The sequence below is a fragment of the Kryptolebias marmoratus genome, linkage group LG19 (assembly GCF_001649575.2).
Source record: "Kryptolebias marmoratus isolate JLee-2015 linkage group LG19, ASM164957v2, whole genome shotgun sequence".
Lineage (NCBI taxonomy): Eukaryota > Metazoa > Chordata > Actinopteri > Cyprinodontiformes > Rivulidae > Kryptolebias > Kryptolebias marmoratus.
In genome coordinates, this window is record NC_051448.1 from 20,231,334 (window position 1) to 20,251,042 (window position 19,709).

Here is a 19,709-nt window from a genome sequence, read left to right on the forward strand (position 1 = left end):
TGTATATATATATATATATATATATATATATATATATATATATATATATATATATATATATATATATATATATATATGTGTGTGTGTGTGTGTGTGTGTGTGTGTGTGTTTGCATCCCTTTTTTTTTTACTTATTTCACATTAGTTCAGTTCTGTATGGATGTGTCTGCTGTCTGGGGATTTGTTCATAGGCTAAATTTGTTGACATTTTATGGTTATATGTTGTACTATGCTTGTCATTATATTATGAAAAATCAATAAAAAGACATTTGAGAAAAAAAAATTGAAAGTGTGTTTAAGAGTTTTAAGAATCTAGTTTCAGACAATCTTTGTATTATTGTTCTATACACTTAATTATACACTGAGAACCTTTTGATGAATTGGAAAACTACATCTAATCTCAAAATGCAAATGCTTGCAAAAGTCAATGCATAAAACAACAGGTGTGATGGAAGCCAAATGTCCTGCGATGACAAAAATGTGTGCCTTTTTGCTGAAGACGTCTTACTTGTTGAGGTTGATGTCTTTGCCCTGTTCATGGGCTTCAACCAGCTGCTTGATAACATCTGCGATGGTCATCATCATCAGCTCAGCTCGGCTGAGGTCACCTGTCAATCAGCAAGAATCAGTCAGTCAGTCGGACAGTCAGTCAGACAGATAGATATGGGATTTTTTTTGTCACAGCAGCAGAGAAAAAATAACTGTGCAAAAAAGTCAAAGGTCAAAAGTTAGATATGCAAAATTTCAGAATTAAGGAAAAGCTTCAACAAAGGATGGCGACAGTATATTAAAAGTGCATACAATGAAAAATTGTGGGGTAATACTGACAAGCAAAAGACGTGCTGCTAAATGTCAGAGCACATCTACTCCACGCTCTGGCCAGGTTGTAGTTAATAGTAAAATGACTGAACAGCAAAAAATTGACATCCCGTTTCTATGTGACAAAAATGAATCAAGTCCTCTATGAAAATTTTTTAACATTGATTGTCAATACACGCTAGTGGTTAGCATTAGCCAGCAAGTTACTTCCTGCTCCGCAAAACCTCATTTCTAATGTGTTAAACAGTTCGACACACACTCACTCTTTTTCTTTGGTTTCCCCATTTCTTTTACGGTCACTTAGCCAAAGTTCAAACGACTGGGCGACTGTTTAAGCGTCCACATGAGACTGTGAACTCCAAAGACACTGGAGCAAAAAGTAAACAACTGCACGTTTCGACCAAATCCGGCTTCTGCCGTACAGCGCCGCAAACTGTCGTACAACGACGTAAACACACCAGCTCTCCAACCAAACTTTAGTTCATCAACATGTTTTCTTATCATCACGAGCTCAACAGTACTTTGGTTTTAGCCTAATCCCGATAGTAAAATGAGCTTTAACGCTGTCGTTTGATTAAATTATTCTTAAGGTTTTTGGACGTGAAACAGCAGAATGTTGTAATTGCACGTTGATCCACACGATGGCGCTGATTCCCCTCTTAAACCAGCTACTCACTGAGTTTGTGTGCGCGCGCGTGTTTGTGTGGGCGTGCGTGCGTATGTGTGTGTGTGTGTGGAGCGGCTGGAAGCTCACTGACTAAATCTTACAGCAAATCCCTTTAGCTGCGAGTTGTCATGGCTTGACTGATCTCTGCGGGAAGTTTCAGGAAATGCAACAGGTGGAGGAGCTCAAGGAGTCCTCTGTACACGGCTGTAAGTGTCTCAGGCTGTATTTAGACTCAGTGTTTCCCCACTCCGAACCGTTTCCAGGGGGGGTCAAGGTCTCTGTGGACATTTCTGACCCGCCGTGTGTGTTTTTGCTGCTTTTAGCGTCGCCGGCTAGCTGTTCCTGAAGGTGACGGACAGAGAGAGAGGCGAGCCCGGGCTCGTCCACACGGTTAGTTCGCTGCTTTTTTTTATTTTTTTACAACATTTCTCTCACACTTTGAAGCTTATTATCTATTCATGAAGCTGTCATAAGGTGGTGGAACTGATAAATACTGTATAAAGTTTGTACAGACTTCTGCTGCAGGTAAAGTTATGCAACATGTTTGAGTATAATTGAAGAAAATAGGATGTATGTGACTGAGTGCTGTTTACATACATGGTGTTTGTTTGTCCGCAGCTCAGGAGGCACCATGGATGAAAACAGCCTCAATAACTCTAATGTGAAGGTGGCCGTGAGGGTCCGACCTATGAACAGGAGAGGTGAGTTTATAAACACCCCAAATACTCTGTTTACATGTGTTAAGAACTTTACTGATGTGTTCACAAGTGGCTCTGTGTGGCTTTTTCTGCAAGTCCACACGCCCGCTGTGAGGCACCAGATCAACAATAGAGTTTGATTTTTTTAATTATTACTAAAGAGGGAAAATACCAGGAATATGTGGCCTTCATTCTTCTGTTTCTGTTACGAGTCCACTCTCCTGCAGCTTTTGAAAAAACAAAATAAAGCAATTATTCATACACCTGTCCCACAACAGATTGCGTTATGTTGTGGCGCTCTTTCTTTGTCCGAGCTCTAACTCTGCGACCGTGTAGCGTAGGAATGTCGCACCCCACAGCTGGACACCTCGTGGGTCGAGGATGATCCCTATTGATTTCAAGGTCACGGGGTCAAAGGTCAAGGTCTCAAGCGACCCCCTTCGTGAAGACGTTGTCTATGCGCCACCTCTAGACACGTCTGACATGTCTGGTTTCTGGTTTCTGACTGGTGTATTGTGCACCGTATTGTCCCGACTGAGAATAGAGCGCTAGGACTTTTGGTTAAAGTACATTGTAAGTCACCACATTTACAACAATGGGGCTTTTAGAAAAAAAGAAACAAAAGAGAGAAAACCTCAACCCTCTTTGGAGCGCTGTAGCTTAGACTTACAACACACGAGAAGTATCAAAGTTTAACCGGGAGGCAAAAAGTTGGATTTTATATGAAACTGACATTCTGATAGTTTGGAATATCAACCTAAATGTCTTTAGAAATGTCCCAGATATTATTATGTGAAGTTTGAACACATATTTCTGTTTTAAATGGGAGTTTTTTTCCATCTCCAGGTTATCTTCTTTGCTTTTTTTGTTGTTGTTGTTTTTAGAGGTCAGTTATGAGTAGTGTGGAGTTGAAAACAGAAAAATGCAGTAAGGATAAATAAGTGAGCCGGGCTGAAGTGTCAGCTGCAGAACAACAGCGCCATTAAGCATTGCAGTGTGGAACAGTGCAAAGGTGAAGCGGCGAAATGTTTCATGTGACCCAAATTCTTCAACCACAGGAAGTGTTGGAGCGCTTGTGTCCGCCTGCTAGAAGTCTTCTGGTGAGAGGCAGGAATGAGGAAGAGCAGGTGTGACTCTGTTCCTCGGCTCAGGGTGTAGTAGACTCGCTGTAGAGTTTGAACAGGCGAGTCCTGGATGAATCATCCGAGCTCAAACGACTTCCTGCTTCCACGTTTGTGTTGTAATCACGAGGAGTCGGCGTGAATCTCACCTGTCAGTGAGCGCGCAGAGAACATCAGCGGGTGGCGAAAAGTCTTCACTCGTCTCGGTTTTCTTTGTATCATGTGACTTTACGACCTGGAATTCAAATGGATTTCCGTTTAATTATGTTTAATGACACAAAAACTTGTTTTAAATAATTAAAAAGAAAATAAAACGGGAAAGTGGTGCGTGCAAATGTATTCACCCCCTTTAATTTGAAGCCGGAACCATTACCTTCAGAAGCCACATAATTAGTTGGATTGACCACAGATAGATTTATTTAGATGTCAAATATCTCAGTATATATACCTGTTCTAGTGTGGGTTGGTATGTGTGTTTGTATATAGTGTTAGCAAAATATCTCATAAACCGTAGAACAGAAGGATGCTGATGGGACTAAAATTGAACGTTTTATCTATCAGGGCCAATGCCATGTTTAGTGCAAACCTACTATCTCTCATCATGCTTAGAACACCACCCCACAGTGAAGTATGGTGGTGGCACCATCAGGATATGGGGACATTTTTCACCAACTGTCAGGGGTGGTGGAGAAGGAGGCGAACCCAGAGTGCAGGCTCATGACAAGAACTTAAAGGAAAACTAATTTTTTAAGAATAAAAGAACAAAACAAAGGCTGACTTGGCAGCAAAACCAAACATAACAAAATCCAAACCAAACACGAGAGGCAAGATGAGAAAACCAGACGGCGCATGAAGCGACAACGAACCAGTGACAAGTGGAGGACATGACCAGGTTTTAAGCACAGGAGGTAATTAGGTGAAGTGGGCACAGGTGATATGATTACAAAACTAGGAACAGGTGTAGCTGGGTCGTGACAGGCAAACAAGAGGTAGACGGAGGAGCAGTGAATGATGACAGAGGCACAGAGACAAGACAAAAACATGAAGACAATAAACCCAAACCAAAACACTAAATACAAAAGGAAACACAACAAAACCAAATCCTGACACCAACAGGGACTAAGAAAATAGTCAGAATTGAAGGAAAGCTGAATGAGCGAAATACAGAGAAATTCTTGAAGGAAATCCTGTTGGAGTCTTCCAGAGATTTGAGGCTGGGACAGAGGTTCACCTTCCAGCAGGACAATGACTCTAAACACTCTGCTGAAACAACACTCCACTGGTTTAAGGACAAACAGTTAAAGGTCCTGCAAAGGTCCAGATAATGGACAGAATGTCAAGGGTGTGATTTAACCTGTTTACACAGCACACTGAGATTGTCTGAGACGTTTTGTAAATTTCTGTACTTTTTTTTTGTCACTGGTTGAAACATGTTTTCATAATAAATCTTTACATTTCCTCTTTAATCCAGAAAAAGAGTTAAAAACAAAATGTGTGGTGGAGATGGAGGGGAACCAGACAATTCTGTATCCAGCCATCAGTCATCTGAACAAAGGAGACCCAAGGTAAGCTGCTGCAAAATGCTAATAGTTTATAAAGTCTTTGTTATCTCGAAGTTGGTTTTAATTTCTCCTCATAGCTGATTTGAATCACACAACTTCATTCCAATCTGCAGTTAGTTTTCAGCCATCCAGTTCATTTATTCACTTCCAACATACATAATCAAAACCTAAACATGAATTACGAAGGTGGGGTGCTGGGCTTTTCTGATGGCAAATGCTGTGCGGATATTCCAGAACAATTCCTCCATGGTCAGACTTAGTTCTGCTGTCATTTGTAAATTTGAAGATGTAATTAGGCTGATAGGAGGGGGAGTCGTGTGTAGGGCGGTGGACTGAGGACACAGCCTTGTGGGACACCGATGCTGATGGTCAGAGACAAAGGCTGGTTCTCCCCAAGGCTCACAGTCTGTATGTGGTTAGTTAAGAAGTCCAGAACCCAGTTCCATAATGAGGTGTTGGTCTTAAAACCTATTGTTTTATGGTGAGCTTGCCCGGTAGGATAGTAATAAAGTGATGAACTGAAATCAATGAAGAGTATTTGGACGTATGTGTTACTAGGTAAGGGCAAAACCTTTTGTTTGTAAATGTTTATGCCTTTTTTCTTTTTCTTTTACAACTTACAGTTTACAGGTGTGGCTGGTGATAAAATGTTTTAACATTTTGGAGGTGAATCAGCTTCCATTATTCTGTCATATTATGTGTACAAATACAGCCATTTCAATACAGAATTCTCAGCTTTAACGGTCAAAAAAATAATGCAAGAAAAGTCTTTCATATATATGTTTTAAACTAAAAGCTATGTCAGTTCTGAGCACAGTATTTGAGCACATTTGTTCAGTGGGACATACCTGGAAAACATCCAGAGGGAAGCGTCCAGGAGGCTTCCTAATCGGATGCCCGAACCATCTCAGCTGACTTCTTTAGATGTGGAGGAGCACACATTTTAAAATTAAAATATATAATTTTAAGGCTGAGCCCAGACACTCTACAGAGGAAACTCATTACAGCCATTTGTGTCCAGGATCTCGTTTTTTTTATCATGATCCACACCTCATGACCACAGGTGAGGGTTGGAACATAGATGGATCGGTGAATTAAAAGCTTTCCCTTTTGGATCAGCTCCTTCTTCTTCATGACCATCTCCCGCTGTGTCCTAATATCACTCATGAACGTGACTCCCAGATACTTGACCTCCTCCTCTTGAGGCAAAGACTCATGGCTGACCAAAAAGGAACATTCCACCTTCTTCCCACTTAGAACTATAGCAACTGACTCTCATTGAGGGTGCGTCACACTCTGCTTCGAACCGCCCAAGTGCGTGCTGCAAAACGTAGAAATGAGACCCTGAGGTTCCCAAACCAGACACCCTCCTCTCCACGGCTGTGCCTTGAGCTCCTGTTCATGAGCACCACAAACAGAATCAGAGACCAGAAGCAGCCTTGGCAAAGTCCACTCTGCACTTGGAACAAGCGTGACTTCCTGCCAAGAGTGTGGACACAGATATCTCTTTGGTTATGCAGGGGACCAGGTCACTCTTAAAAGCAATCCTGACATATCCATATCCTCACAGCACCCCCTACAGAAGACCTCAGGGAACACGGCTTAAGCCTTCTCCAGATCCACAAAACACATGTAGACTGGACTCAAACTTCCACGACCCTCTTGGCAACACTACAACGATGAAGATGTGGTCCACTGGTCCATGACCGGGACAAAAGCGTCACTGCTCCTCCAGAATCTGCCCGTACTAACACCATTTACAGTATTTGCCCAAGTCTTAGATTCTGTGTGTTCGGGGGTTTTGAACTCAAACAGGTTCACTGTTTTCGGTTTCTTAAATGCTGTAAATGTGAGCTTAATTACAGCAGAGGCCTCTCTGATTAGCGCCTGCGAAGACATTCAGATCTTCACCCCGCCCCATCCTGCACACCTCTTCCTCCTCCACCCCCCCACCCCCCGCCTAGTTTTTCTTTACCGAAGGTGTGTCTGTTCCTGCTCAGTCCTGCTCAGGTACACAGGCACGCTTTAAAGAAGCAGAAACATAAAGACACTGTGGGGATTTAGGGGTCTTATGCAGGATTTTGCTCAAAATGTGCTCCCCCGAGAGCACGCAGCTCAGCATGTGCTGTCTGTTTGCTCGTATTTGCTGATATCAAAGCTTTGTTGCGGCGCAGGTAGATGCTCCCTGAGGGTTTGGGTGCGTGCTCAGATTTCCCCCCGCTCCATAAACGTGCCTCAGGGCGTGAATCCCCGTCTTTGTAGGACGATAAGAGCCTCGCATTTCATAACCGTCCTTCTCCTTTTTTTTCCCATTAATGTATTTGTGCGCGTGTTGCCTGCCTCGACATGCTTCAGCAGAGGTATGTTTCCCCTTTGGGGGATGGACGTCAACAGGTTCTACTGGCTCGGTGCAACACAGTCAGATGCTTTCACTGCTCCAGGACAACACAAAGGTCAAACAAAAGCAAAACTGAAAGAGAGAACCTGATATATACCAACCAGTAATCTTATCTTTTTAGCTAGAAGCACGTGTTTGATTTGTGTCAGTGTTGAAAGTCTGGGTTGAACTTTGTCGGCGAACTCAGGAAACAGCGACTTGTGAAATGTCTGTGCTTGGTCAGCTCTTTGCCTGCAAGGTTTAAGTGCAGTGCCGCGTTCCCCTCGGGGGTGTTAATATGTTACAGCACCCCTCGCCACCCAGTAGCTGCAAACAGGAATAACAGCAGAGGCTGTCAGGCTCCTCAGACAGGGGAGATTAATGAAACCCCTTTACTGCTTTTCATAATTTAAAGAACACCAACAGTCAGCAGGATTTAAAGGCTGCTTTAAACAGAACATTTCTGTATGATGCTTGATTAAAACACCAGAGTTTGAATAAGTCTAGCTTTATAAATGTAAACTCATATAGTTTAGCTGTGCAGGCCTGTAAGCTGCTGGTCAGAGACTTGGTGACCTGCCTTCCTCCTCCTCCTCCTCCTCCTGAAATGATTCCTTGGTGATCCAAAGCTCTGCCACTTATTTCAGGAATGTCCTCTGCAGCCCAGGAGAGGACAGGACTTTAATGTTGCTCTTTCACAGAACGACCCGTTCTCACACAGGAAGGCTTTGTTTCTTTACAGCTCCCCCGTTTGTGTGGCTCAGAGTAAATTTACTGCCTTTCTAAAACTCCAGATTGATCTTTCTGCTTGAGTGAAGGCAATGTTTTTTTTTAGTTGTGTGTCTTAATTCATTTCAAATGAGACTTCTCAGGAGATTATACTTGTTAAATGGTTTATTTTCTTTGTTTACCTCGACTCTGGTGCATTTTCTTAAGCCAACCCTTTAAACAAACAGTTTTCTTACATGTAAACACGTCTTTTTAAAGATGTTTAAAAATACTGCCATGTCATTGTGTCATTTTATTTACTTGTATTTATACTTAAGTACAGTTTGCATCAAACTCATATTCACTTTTATACTTTCTTTGTGCTTCAGTTCACCCTTTAAAGGAATATTCCGTCCAGTTTAAAGCGGGGCTCTGTGCAACTGAGCAACCAAAGACCTAGCATTCCTTGAAAGAATGCATAAAAAAATAAGAATAAAAATAAAAAAGTTAAGAGGGATTTCACATAATGTCTTTCATGATCTGTTAGCACTTGGATTCTATGTTGGGGATGACCCTCAGCCACTACCACGCTAAATTTTATCTCAGTATTTGTAACGTTGTCTAAGTTAAAGCCATTTTTGCGTCGACTACAGTTAGTTGGTTGTGGCGGCCATCTTGAATTGGGTTGATTCCAAAAGTGATTCAGTTGTAGACGCACATCTACTGAATACTGCCTGAGAGTTTCATTAACATCCATAAATTGGTTCATGAGATATTTTCATAATTACCTGACACATTATTGCCCACCTTTTGGTGCTGGCAATATTCATACTTGTTGCTGATTTCTCTATGAACAACTGAACAGTGTTTAAGTTCAACAGGACTGATGAGTTACTGGCTAGTCTGAGTGGGGCCAAGACCGAATTAGATTGTTTGGATCTTTAAACAAGTCTGATGACAAAAATGTCACAGTGGTTCGTGCTAACGCTGTTTCATAGACCTTTACACCGCCCTCAGTTTCTCATTATGTGTTATTTGCAGGTTGCTGTAGCACTGGTGGTGCAGCGTTGGGCACTTCCTGTAGGGACGTTGTAACATTCCCGCTGAAAGACCGATATGAGCTCGTTTTTAAGCAGCTTGTGTGAAACTGAACCTCCTCTCTTGCATGTCGGTTTTTAATCCGTTAGCAGAAACGCAGCTCTGGTCGGAGGGAGTATCCTCCGGAGAGTGGAGCGTGTTCGATAATTAAATTTGTCGTTAACTTGCTGGAATGCTGTGACGTGTATGGTGACTGACGCACATGATGCCACTCTGGTTGGGGTGAACACAGCGACGGTTTCGAAGTGATCGGGTAAAAAGTGCACAGATTTTGCGAGCGTCTGCGTTTCAGGGACTCAGGTCGGCCGCAAGGTTCTTACTCACACCCATGTTATTTAAAAACACATTCAGCAGATTAATAACCTTAACAGATTCTACTCTTTAAGTGCCTCGTTTTGATTCCTCTGACCCTCAGCTGGACTCACACCACTCATTTATAAACTCTACCTTTTTCTGTGCTGAAAGCTCGTTGGCTGTTGTTCCAGCTCTGTGATCTGCCAACATTGAGCTTAAATCGCTTTTCTTCTCCATGTGGGTTAGGCTCGGTTCAGGTTTCATAAAAACTTTTTCTTACTAAGGATATTTTTTACTGGACAACTTTGTAGAAAGGTTGCAGCTTGGTGGCGTTTGTATCAGTATATGAAAATATCCCACGGTGGCAGCGATGATTCAATGATTATGAAAATTAAATTGTATTTAGAAATATGTTCTTTGGCTGTAAACTGCTTTTGCAGCAAATTAAAAGATATTTAGAAGATATTAATTGTTATGAACAATTACTATCTTACCTGATGCAGATAGCTTTTTGAACAACCTCAGTTTGGAGAAATCATTTAATTCTGACCGGCTCGATGAGCTAAAGGCTAGTCTGGACAGGTTTAACACTGAGGTGGATTCCTGCTTAGTTTAAGCAACTCAAAATATTAAACACTTTGTAACGATTCAAGCGAACGCTGTTTTAAAAAAACCTTTACGCAGCCATAATTTAGCCTTTTCATAGATTTTTTTGTGGATATTTTAAAGTGCAGACACAGTAAGTGGCGGCAGCAGCTAGCTGTATCATTTCCAGTCCTGCCTGGGTCACTTCCAACAGGCATGGGATTTCAGCCAGAGTAATCATGCAGTGTGAAGTTACCTGCAGTGTGATGGTTAATGAAATAACCTTTGCTTGAACCACTGTGACCTTTTTGAGACTGGGGTTGTTTTAAGACGACAGCGATCAGACTAGCCGTTAGCTCATCAGTCCTGTTTTAAGTGGGTTTAAACTGTTTTAATTTAATAATAGAAATTATACTTGTTTTTATTTGTCTTTGTCTTTTTCTCATCCCAGGAACCAACCAAAGGTAAATATTAAAACAACGTTGACTTAGACTCAAATGGAGTGTGTTTGTCTGGTGAAATTGGTGTTCTGGTTTTGTGTTTTCCTGTTAAACTCAGATGAAATGTTTGATGTTTCCCTCAGGCTTTTGCCTACGATCACTGTTTCTGGTCCATGGACGAATCCCAGAAGGACAAGTTTGCAGGTCGGTACATTTTCACTGCGTCCCGGTGTGTTTTCACTGCTCTTTGTGACTCGGCGGAGTCCGTTTTTAACTCCAACTGGTTGATGAGTCATTTCTTCATCTTATCTCCTGACTAAATGTTTCCTGTTATTTGGAGCTATTTATGGAGCTCATGGAGGGGGGCTGCTGAGGTGGCAGCTTACAGAGTTGCACACTCTTTATCCCCAATTTAGTTCTGTGCATTTTAAAAAGAAGGACTGTTCCTCCTGTCACCTTCCCAGAGAATCAGAAACATTTATTCACAGTAAAACTTTCGTCCCTGAAGTGATGCGTTGTTGGGGCGGCTTGTGTGTGACTGGTGGTGTTTGTGCAGGTCAGGATGTGGTGTTCCAGTGCCTCGGAGAGAGTCTGCTGAACAACGCCTTCATGGGCTACAATGCCTGCATCTTTGCTTACGGGCAGACAGGTAACATCGCACCTGTGGTCTCATTCAAAGCCTCGGTTGTTTGCCCCTTTCCCTACACTTACAGACATAATGTATAGTGCAGGTGTTATTTGCACACGATCCTGCAGACAGCACTAAAAGTTCAGTTTGGTGAAATAGTTCATTTCTGACTGGACTGATGAGCTAATGGCTAGTCCGAGTGCAGATAAGCTCAGTGTGGGTTGTTGCAGTCCTAAAACAGCTCTAATCTCAAAGACTTTATGACTGCTCATGCTAATTGTATGTCATAGACTTACAGCACTTCCAGTTTTGCATTACATAATTAATTATTTAGAATTATTATTTGTTATTTATTAATTATTTACTTGCATGGATATGTGTGGGTATTCACAAACACAAACGGCAGCATCAACAGCTTCCTGTAGCGCTTTTAGTGCACCCTGGGGTCATATTAGACCAGGAGTACGCAACCCTGGTCCTCGAGTGCCATGGTTTCCTTGTTTCCCTGCTCCAACACACCTGATTCAGTGGTTAAATCACCTCTTCATGTTCTGCAGCAGCCTGTTAATCACCCATTGATTCAAATCAGGCGTGTTGGAGCAGAGAAACAAGTAAAACATGCAGGATGGTGGCCTTCGAGGACCAGGGTTGCCCACCCCTGTATTAGACAGCAGAATTAAAGGCCTGGCATTTCTTTAGTGCCAGAGTTTAAAAACTAAGATCATCTTATATTGATAAATGATTATGGCTGTTTTGATCAAATCTTATAAATGTTATGCACAATCTCATGTAATATTGCAACGACTTTTATGATCTGTTAGCACTCACAGTATGTGTTGGGGATAATTCTCAGCTACTACCACACCAAATCTTAGCTCAATAGCTGTAATATTGACTCAGTTATGACCATTCGTGCGTTTGATAAGGCTGATAAGTTGTGGTGGCCATTCTGAATCGTGTAGACTCCAACAGCTGTAGATGTACATCCGAGGTAACTTTCTGAGAGTTTCTAAAACCCACAGTCTGACATTAAGCAGGTGTGTAGAAAGGAGCCTGAAATTAAACTGCCTTTGATACAAGAGATGTCGCTCTGCTTGTTTGAGCTCTGACACTGATAACATGACATTTGAATATCTGCTGGTCCATTTCCTAAAGAGGTGAAAGCCCCACTTTCTGCTACACCCATTATAGCTCCACTTTCTAGGTTTGTTCACAGTATAGATCACACGTGTCAAACTCAAGGCCCGTGGGCCAGTTCCGGCTCTCCGTAACATTTCATCAGGCCCCCAAGATAACATTTGGATTTCATCAGGTCCGGCCCTCCAGTCTGGGACAGATCAAGTCTCTGATTCTTATTTTGCTTAAAAAAACTGAGCCTAATTAGTGAAGTTTTCTCTCAACAGTGACTTAGAAGCCAACAATATATAGTTTTAATTTCTGTATGATCAGGTTTTTGTTGATGGCTTTTTTTAAAAGCCATCAACATTTATTAAAAATTACATAAATTAACCTTGGGTTTAGATGTATTATGTCAAATCATTCATATAGAAGTATCAATTACCTGGGAAAAGGTAATTGATATTTCTATATGAATGATTTGACATAATACATCTAAACCCAAGGTTAATTTATGTAATTTTTAATAAATGTTGATCGTGATTGGCCCTTGGCTAGGACCAAATTTTTAATTTTGGCCTCCTTGCATCACTGGGTTTGACACCCCTGGTATAGATGATTAGAAGCAGCAGAATGATACCTTGGCCATTCAGCGCCTGTTTGATACTTTCGGACTGCAGGAGATGCAGCCCTTAACAACTATTCAAGGTAATTTTCCTCGTTTCTGTTTTTGTTTTATTGCCGGCTGTCTGAAGCAAACAGGTGGAAACGTTCTTATTTGTCTTAGCAAAACATGTCCTGAACCACTGGACAGATTTTAACGAAAGTCATCATTAGATTTACATCAACAGCTCGTTAACCTTTGGAGTCAACCAAATTTAAGCCACAGTTACTCGACCCTAGCCAACATAAAAATGGCCATAACTTAGCGTGATAGTAGCTTAAAGTCATTCCCAACACACTCCAAGTACTACATCGTGCAAAATCTAGTATATTATCTATAAAGTTTAACCAATAGGCTGTAAGTCTGACATTTCTCATCATAAGATAATTTTATTTCCAAACTCTGACAATAAAGGCAGCAGGTGGTATTCTTTCTGTCAAAGATTTCTAGGCCTTTAATTGTGTTTAAAAGTGTAAATCCTGAACATTTGAAAGTAACATTTGTATCAGTTCCTCCTAAACAGGCTTTCTCTCGTTTACACACCAGTTCCAGTTAAAAAACAAAAAAATTTCAAATACCATTTTGTAAAAGTTGAGCTTTATTTTGTGCCACTTATTTGTGTGATCTCACGTTTTTATCCACCTGTTTTTGGTTCATACACTCTTCAGACATAAATTGTTATTTTATTCTTTTTCTTTCCATGTATGTTGTTTGATTTAAATCTGCTAAAACATAATAAAAAGGTCCGTATTTGTCTCGTTCCACCTGGCCTGTTCCCCTGCGTGACACGCTGGTTTGTAAACCTTGTGTCTCCAGGTTCGGGGAAGTCGTACACCATGATGGGCTCGGCGGAGCAGCCCGGTCTGATCCCGCGTCTCTGCAGCTCCCTGTTCAACAGAACCGTGCAGGAGGCCCGCGAGGCCGAGACCTTCACCGTGGAGGTCTCCTACATGGAGATTTATAACGAGAAAGTCCGAGACCTGCTCGACCCCAAAGGGTGAGGCCGTGTTCAGTCTGGCTTCTTCTCCAGCACGGAGCCACAAACAAACTGTTTTGATTTGAAGAACATATAATTCATCAGTCAGGCTTTACCTATGTTCATATAAAGAATTTCCCCCTTTCTCTCTCTCTGTAGCAGCCGACAGGCTCTAAGGGTGAGAGAACACAATGTTTTAGGACCTTATGTTGACGGTCTGTCCCGCCTGGCCGTGACCAGCTACGAGGTAACACAAACATAATGTTTTTATAAGATTGATTTATTTATTTTTAAACTGAGTTACAAAGAGGAAACGTGTCATATTTCTGGGATGGATGTTTCCAACAGGACATCGAGTCTCTAATGTCCGAAGGAAATAAATCGCGCACAGTGGCAGCCACCAACATGAACGAGGAGAGCAGCAGGTCCCACGCTGTGTTCAACATCATCCTCACGCACACACTCATGGACGTGAAGTCTGGGGTCAGTTTGCTTGTGTTTCCTTCCTCTCCTGATGCATACATGCCAACATTTGGGAATGTCAATGTGGGACAACATAGCGTGAATGTCTCCATCTTTAGCTCTCTGTCATCAGATGACAACACGACTCACACGAAAACAATCGCGCTCCTGCACGTGCTCGAGGGGGCGGGAAGTGGGCGGGGCTTACAGCACGCTGCAGAATGAGTGCTTTCTTACATTTAGCCGCCAAAGTCACTAGATTTGTCGCTAGTCACTTTAAAAAAATGCTAGAGGGATCTGAAAACTCGCTAAATATAGCGTTAAAGTGACAAAAAGTCCGTGTGCGTGTGTTTTTTTTGTGTGAGAAATACAAAGTGTGGCGTGTGAGGGCCAAATGCGGGACTTTTGGCTGTCCCGCACAGGGTGATGCGGGACAAGGGACTGACAAGGGGCTGAATGCGGGACTGTCCCGCCCAATGCGGGACGGTTGGCAAGTATGCCAGATGTGATCTGAGCGTTCACAGTTCGTACTACTAGGGGTGTAACGGCACACTCAGGTCACGGTTCGGTGCGGTGTGACAAGAGAAAGAATCAAACGCTAAACGCTGGTGTTTTGTTTTATGTTTTTTGTTTTAAAGCAGACGATAACTCTTTCAGAAGCCAAGACAGAAAATCAAACCGCCCTTGTTAGAGGGGAGGCTCTAGGGTAGTAATTTGATTTAGACTTGATGCAAAATAAAAAGCAACACAGAATTAAATAACATCTGTGAAAATATTAAACAAATAAAATGAAAAACACTCAAACTGAGCTTCTCAGCTAGCAGAGTGCTACTGTGAAACAGTGATGCTTGATAGCAGGGATATTGAATAAACATACAAATGGCTTGCCCTACTCCTTACTTTTCATACTGGCCGGTTACATGAGACAACAGCTTGCCATACTGGCGATTTTTTCGTCTCCCTCTGCTGGAGTCGTCTGTGATCGTTGTGGCCTTGGAGTTTTCCCGCCCAGCTGATCTGAAATAAACAGGCAGGTCTTTAAACTCCTGTGTATAAATTTAAACCAGCCATGCTTTGTTTGATGGTTTCTATCATGGCAGTCAGCAAAATGCAGTTCATTAAAGTCGGTACATGCTCCTAGACAGGAGCCATGACCACCTGTGACTGATGTATGTGTTGTGCTTTCATGTACCCTCCATATTGATTTGGCACAAATACATGTACCGTTATAGCCCTAATTAATATATATTATTCTACGGTCCTTTCTTGCAAAGTGACAACTCTCTTAAGGTTAATTCTGCAGAGTCACGACAGCTCATAGCAGGAGGAACTTCACCGTGCTGACTGCGTGCGCTTGTGGGTTTTCTGCAGACAAGTGGAGAGAAGGTGAGCAAGCTGAGCCTGGTGGATCTCGCTGGAAGTGAGCGGGCTGCAAAGACCGGGGCGGCGGGGGAACGGCTGAAAGAAGGCAGCAACATCAACAAGTGAGGCAGCAGAAACTGAAACCAGAACATAGAGCTGGCTCTCAACTTTTTTTTTGACTCTGCAGCCTTTTCGAGCTGAGCTCTTCGGGCCGTCGTGGCTCCTCTCGGCTCACTGAAATCTGCCCCTCCCTGCAGGTCTCTCAGCACTCTGGGTTTAGTTATCTCGGCCTTGGCTGATCAGGGAGCAGGACAGAACAAGAGCAAGTTTGTTCCCTACAGAGACTCTGTGCTCACCTGGCTGCTGAAGGTACGGCGAGGACAGAGCTCCATGCAGATTCTACAGCAGATAAACAGGACAGGTTCATTTACACTGCAGAGCGTCTGTAATACGCAGCAGAAGATGAGCACAATTTACTTTTTTTATCGAAAGAAACTTTACTTTTAAGTCTTGATGTAATTAATTTTCTGGTGGGTTTTTGGTTCAGTTTGAAGAAGGCTCCTTTTTTCTTTCCTGCTTTGTATTTTTAATTAGTCTCTTATCTTCACTGCATATATATCATTCTAAATGTAGCTTCATTTTCCAAACTTCACCTCTTCACCATTAATGCTTCATTTTATTCAGCTGTTGTTAGTTTAAAGGGGAAATGAAAAGTGTTTTGAAAGCAAACAAATTGAAAGAAAGTCATAGAACTTGCTGGTTTTTGGTCTGGCATTTTAAAAAATTCACACAAATTCAGGATATGTCACATTCCCAGGTGTGAAAACAAGGCAGTAAATAGTAAATACAGATAGTGTGTGGGTGAACTGGTTCAGTTTGTTGTAATTAATTGTGTAAACTGACCCAAAACTCCAACAGCTGAGTCATTCTTCAGCTTCCTGAAGGACAAGAATGTTTGATGGATGTTGTTAGTTTAGCTGCTGGTAAAAATTACAACCCAAAGTCTGGTGACTGACTGTGGAGTTATTGTTTTGAAGAGGACCACCTGAAATATAAACCTTCAGTAGAAGAACCACCGCCTGTCCCTGTCTGGATGGGAAACTCCTTCACTGTGAAGTTTGGGGGTTCCCCTTGTGAAATGTGGGGCTGGCGGTTGTCATCATGCTGGACTCAAACCGGTTCTCTTGTTAACAAAACTTGCTTCTTCTTCTGCTTCCATTTTTACTGATGAACAACCCTCAGCGGTCTGTCACAGTTGGCCCCGCCTCCTTGTATGTCACCAGCCAAAGAGGTAACTCTGCCCACACAATCAGCCCACTCTGGGATTTTGACTCAAAAACTCTAAAAACAAGTCATTAAGCTTTTAAACCAGAGAATCGGACCACTGGAGTGTTTTCTGATTAACTTAAAGAAAAACATTAAAACTCCTTCTTTTTTTGTATTTTATTTCATTTCCCCTTTAAACTTAACTCTTACTTATTTTTAGGTGTTTCTCCATGATGTCCTTCACATGTACTCTCTGAGTTTTGGATTTGACCCCCCAGGACAGCCTTGGAGGGAACAGTCGGACCGCCATGGTCGCCACCATCAGCCCGGCGGCAGACAACTACGACGAGACACTGTCCACTCTGCGTTACGCTGACAGGGCCAAGAACATCGTCAACCACGCCGTGGTGAACGAAGACCCCAACGCCAGGATCATCCGCGAGCTCCGGGAGGAGGTGGAGAAACTGAAGGAGCAGCTCACAGAGGCGGAGGTGCAGATTGTTTTGTGATTCGGTGAGCGTTTGTCGATCTCACGGTGATGAAGCAAAATGTCTGACAGGAGCTCTGTGTTTTAGTCTATGAAAGCCCCAGAACTGAAGGAGCGTCTGGAGGAGTCTGAGAAACTTATCCAGGAGATGACCGTCACCTGGGAGGAGAAGCTCCACAAGACAGAGGCTGTCGCACAAGTAACACACCCACACACACACACACACAGTTTCCTTCTATAAACTGAAGGACTTTGCATCATTTGAATGAATATTACAGACATTTTATGGTGCTGTTGTGTGTAAAAGTTTAGAAGAAACAATATCTTACTTATTGATAGCTTTTGAACAGCTTCATTTAAGAGAAATAGTTTAATTCTGAGTGGACTGACAAGCTTATGGCTAGTCTGAAAACAGCCGAGACCAATGTAAATCGCTCCCGTCCTAAAACATCACCCATCTCCAAAAACTTCATAGCCGCTTTTATTTAATTCTTTACGTTGCCATCAGTTTGACATTACATGGCTATTTCAGTAGAAACGTTATCAGATTTCAACAACCAGCTGCTGCTGTTTGCACTTGCAAATAACCACAGAACTCCATGTAAATAACCGTGTAATGTCAAACTGATGGTGGCGTAAATGATAATGAAACAGTGTTCTCATGAACTGCTGTGACGTTTTTAAGATTGGGCTTGTTTTTAGCCAGCAATGATCCACTTTGGTCTTGAACACTTTTAGACTAGCCGTTAGCTCATCAATCCTGTCAGAAATAAACTGTTTCTCTAAAGTCAAATCATTCAAAGCTCCAACTACAACAGGTAAGATATTAATTGGTAATAGCGTTTACACAGAACCCCACTTCAAATTGTTTAAAGTAGCCCTTTAAAGACTGAAATGACCCTTTTAGTCAGCTACAAACATGGAACCTTTTCCGTTCAGAATTGATTCCAAGTATCATTGGCTCTTTCTCTGTTCAGCCACACAATGTTTTCATCAGTCATCTTAAAGAGAGGGTCATCTGTTGGAGTTAGATATCACATGGATGTTGTTCCTGCAGGAGCGTCAGAAGCAGCTGGAGAGCCTGGGGATCTCCCTCCAGTCATCCGGCATCAGAGTGGTGGATGATAAATGTTTCCTTGTCAACCTCAACGCTGACCCCGCCCTCAACGAGCTGCTGGTCTACTACCTCAAAGTACGAGACACAAACGCACAGGACAGGTGCTGCCTGCTGCTCAGTGAAGGCTGAGACGCAGAACAAGCTGTGTTCATGTGAGCATCTGCTTCTCTGTGTCCAGGAGCACACCCGTGTGGGCTCAGCTGATTCACAGGACATCCAGCTGTGTGGGATGGCCATCCAAGCTGAGCACTGCGTCATCGACATCACCGAGAGCAGCGGCGTGATGCTCACGCCTCACCGCGGCGCTCGGTATGTAGGCTAGCAGCAATGTGGCCTTTGCTCACATCCAACAGCTTCATGGACTTGTCTTATCAGGTTTTACGTGTATTTTTTTATTTATTTTTTTATCAACAGTGTTTGTGTTTGTATGTCTCTCTGTTTGCAAAATAACTTATGACCCACTGGAAGGATTTTATTGAACCTTGCAGAAAGTGGAGAAATGGAATCGACCTGATTTAAGATTGCTGCCACAGCCATGCAATCTTCAAAAACACAAAAATGGCTACAACTCAGTCAACTACAATACAGACATTGACCTAAATTTGGTGTGGAAGTAGCTGAGACTGATCCCCGACATATTCTGAGCGCTAACAGGTTGTGGAAGATCTCCAGAGATTTTGCCATTAACTATTTGGACTGTTTACTATTTACTCTGTCTGTCAGCAAAATATCTTAAATCAATTCAGTTTATTTATATAGCACCAAGTCACAACAAAAGTCGTCTCAGGGCACTGTACAAAAAGAGAGAACCACATGATGGATTTTAATCAAACTGGCAGGAAATAATTATTGGATGTGTCTCTATAACTCATTAACTTTTGGAACCAATCCAACTGACCTTAGAAAACACAGAAATGAGTATAAATAGGTAAATTTTACAGATAGCGAGCTAATATTTGGTGTGGTAGTAGCTGAGAGTCATTCACAACACGTACTCCAAAAGCTTCTTGCTGCGCGAGTTCTTTTTTTTTTTTTAACTTTTGCATCAATTGTTGGAGTCAACCCTCTCTGTTAGCAAAATACAGGTGCTGGTCATAAAATTAGAATATCATGAAAAAGTAGACTGATTTCAGTAATTCCATTTAAAAAGTGAAACTTGTATATTATATTCATACATTACATACAAACTCATATATTTCAAATGTTTATTTCGTTTAATTTTGATGATTACAAATGACAACAAATGAAAATCTCAAATTCATC

At 42.2% G+C, this 19,709-nt stretch overlaps 2 protein-coding genes across 6 annotated transcripts in view; one reads left to right on the forward strand and one right to left on the reverse strand.

Moving 5' to 3' along the window:
• elp3 (elongator acetyltransferase complex subunit 3) overlaps positions 1-1,246 on the reverse strand; it is a 46,549-nt gene extending 45,303 nt beyond the window's left edge. The window contains exons 1-2 of the mRNA XM_017432375.3: positions 1,082-1,246; positions 508-607 (exon numbers count right to left, since the gene is read on the reverse strand). Of these exons, the coding sequence (XP_017287864.1) occupies positions 508-607; positions 1,082-1,103 (122 nt within the window). The 5' untranslated portion in view covers positions 1,104-1,246. The remainder of the gene's footprint in view (positions 1-507; positions 608-1,081) is intronic.
• Positions 1,247-1,549: 303 nt separating this feature from the next.
• LOC108245475 (kinesin-like protein KIF13B) overlaps positions 1,550-19,709 on the forward strand; it is a 51,264-nt gene continuing 33,104 nt past the window's right edge. For 4 of the 5 annotated variants that reach the window (XM_017432409.3, XM_017432414.3, XM_017432415.3 and 1 more), the window contains exons 1-16: positions 1,550-1,691; positions 1,809-1,875; positions 2,104-2,186; positions 4,776-4,869; positions 10,380-10,392; positions 10,512-10,572; positions 10,925-11,017; positions 13,593-13,773; positions 13,912-13,999; positions 14,101-14,235; positions 15,586-15,698; positions 15,834-15,945; positions 17,121-17,333; positions 17,418-17,528; positions 18,387-18,521; positions 18,625-18,755. In XM_017432409.3, coding sequence (XP_017287898.1) covers positions 2,117-2,186; positions 4,776-4,869; positions 10,380-10,392; positions 10,512-10,572; positions 10,925-11,017; positions 13,593-13,773; positions 13,912-13,999; positions 14,101-14,235; positions 15,586-15,698; positions 15,834-15,945; positions 17,121-17,333; positions 17,418-17,528; positions 18,387-18,521; positions 18,625-18,755 — 1,550 coding nt within the window. In that variant the 5' untranslated portion in view covers positions 1,550-1,691; positions 1,809-1,875; positions 2,104-2,116. The remainder of the gene's footprint in view (positions 1,692-1,808; positions 1,876-2,103; positions 2,187-4,775; positions 4,870-10,379; positions 10,393-10,511; positions 10,573-10,924; positions 11,018-13,592; positions 13,774-13,911; positions 14,000-14,100; positions 14,236-15,585; positions 15,699-15,833; positions 15,946-17,120; positions 17,334-17,417; positions 17,529-18,386; positions 18,522-18,624; positions 18,756-19,709) is intronic. The other variant, XM_017432412.3, reaches the window with a different exon arrangement.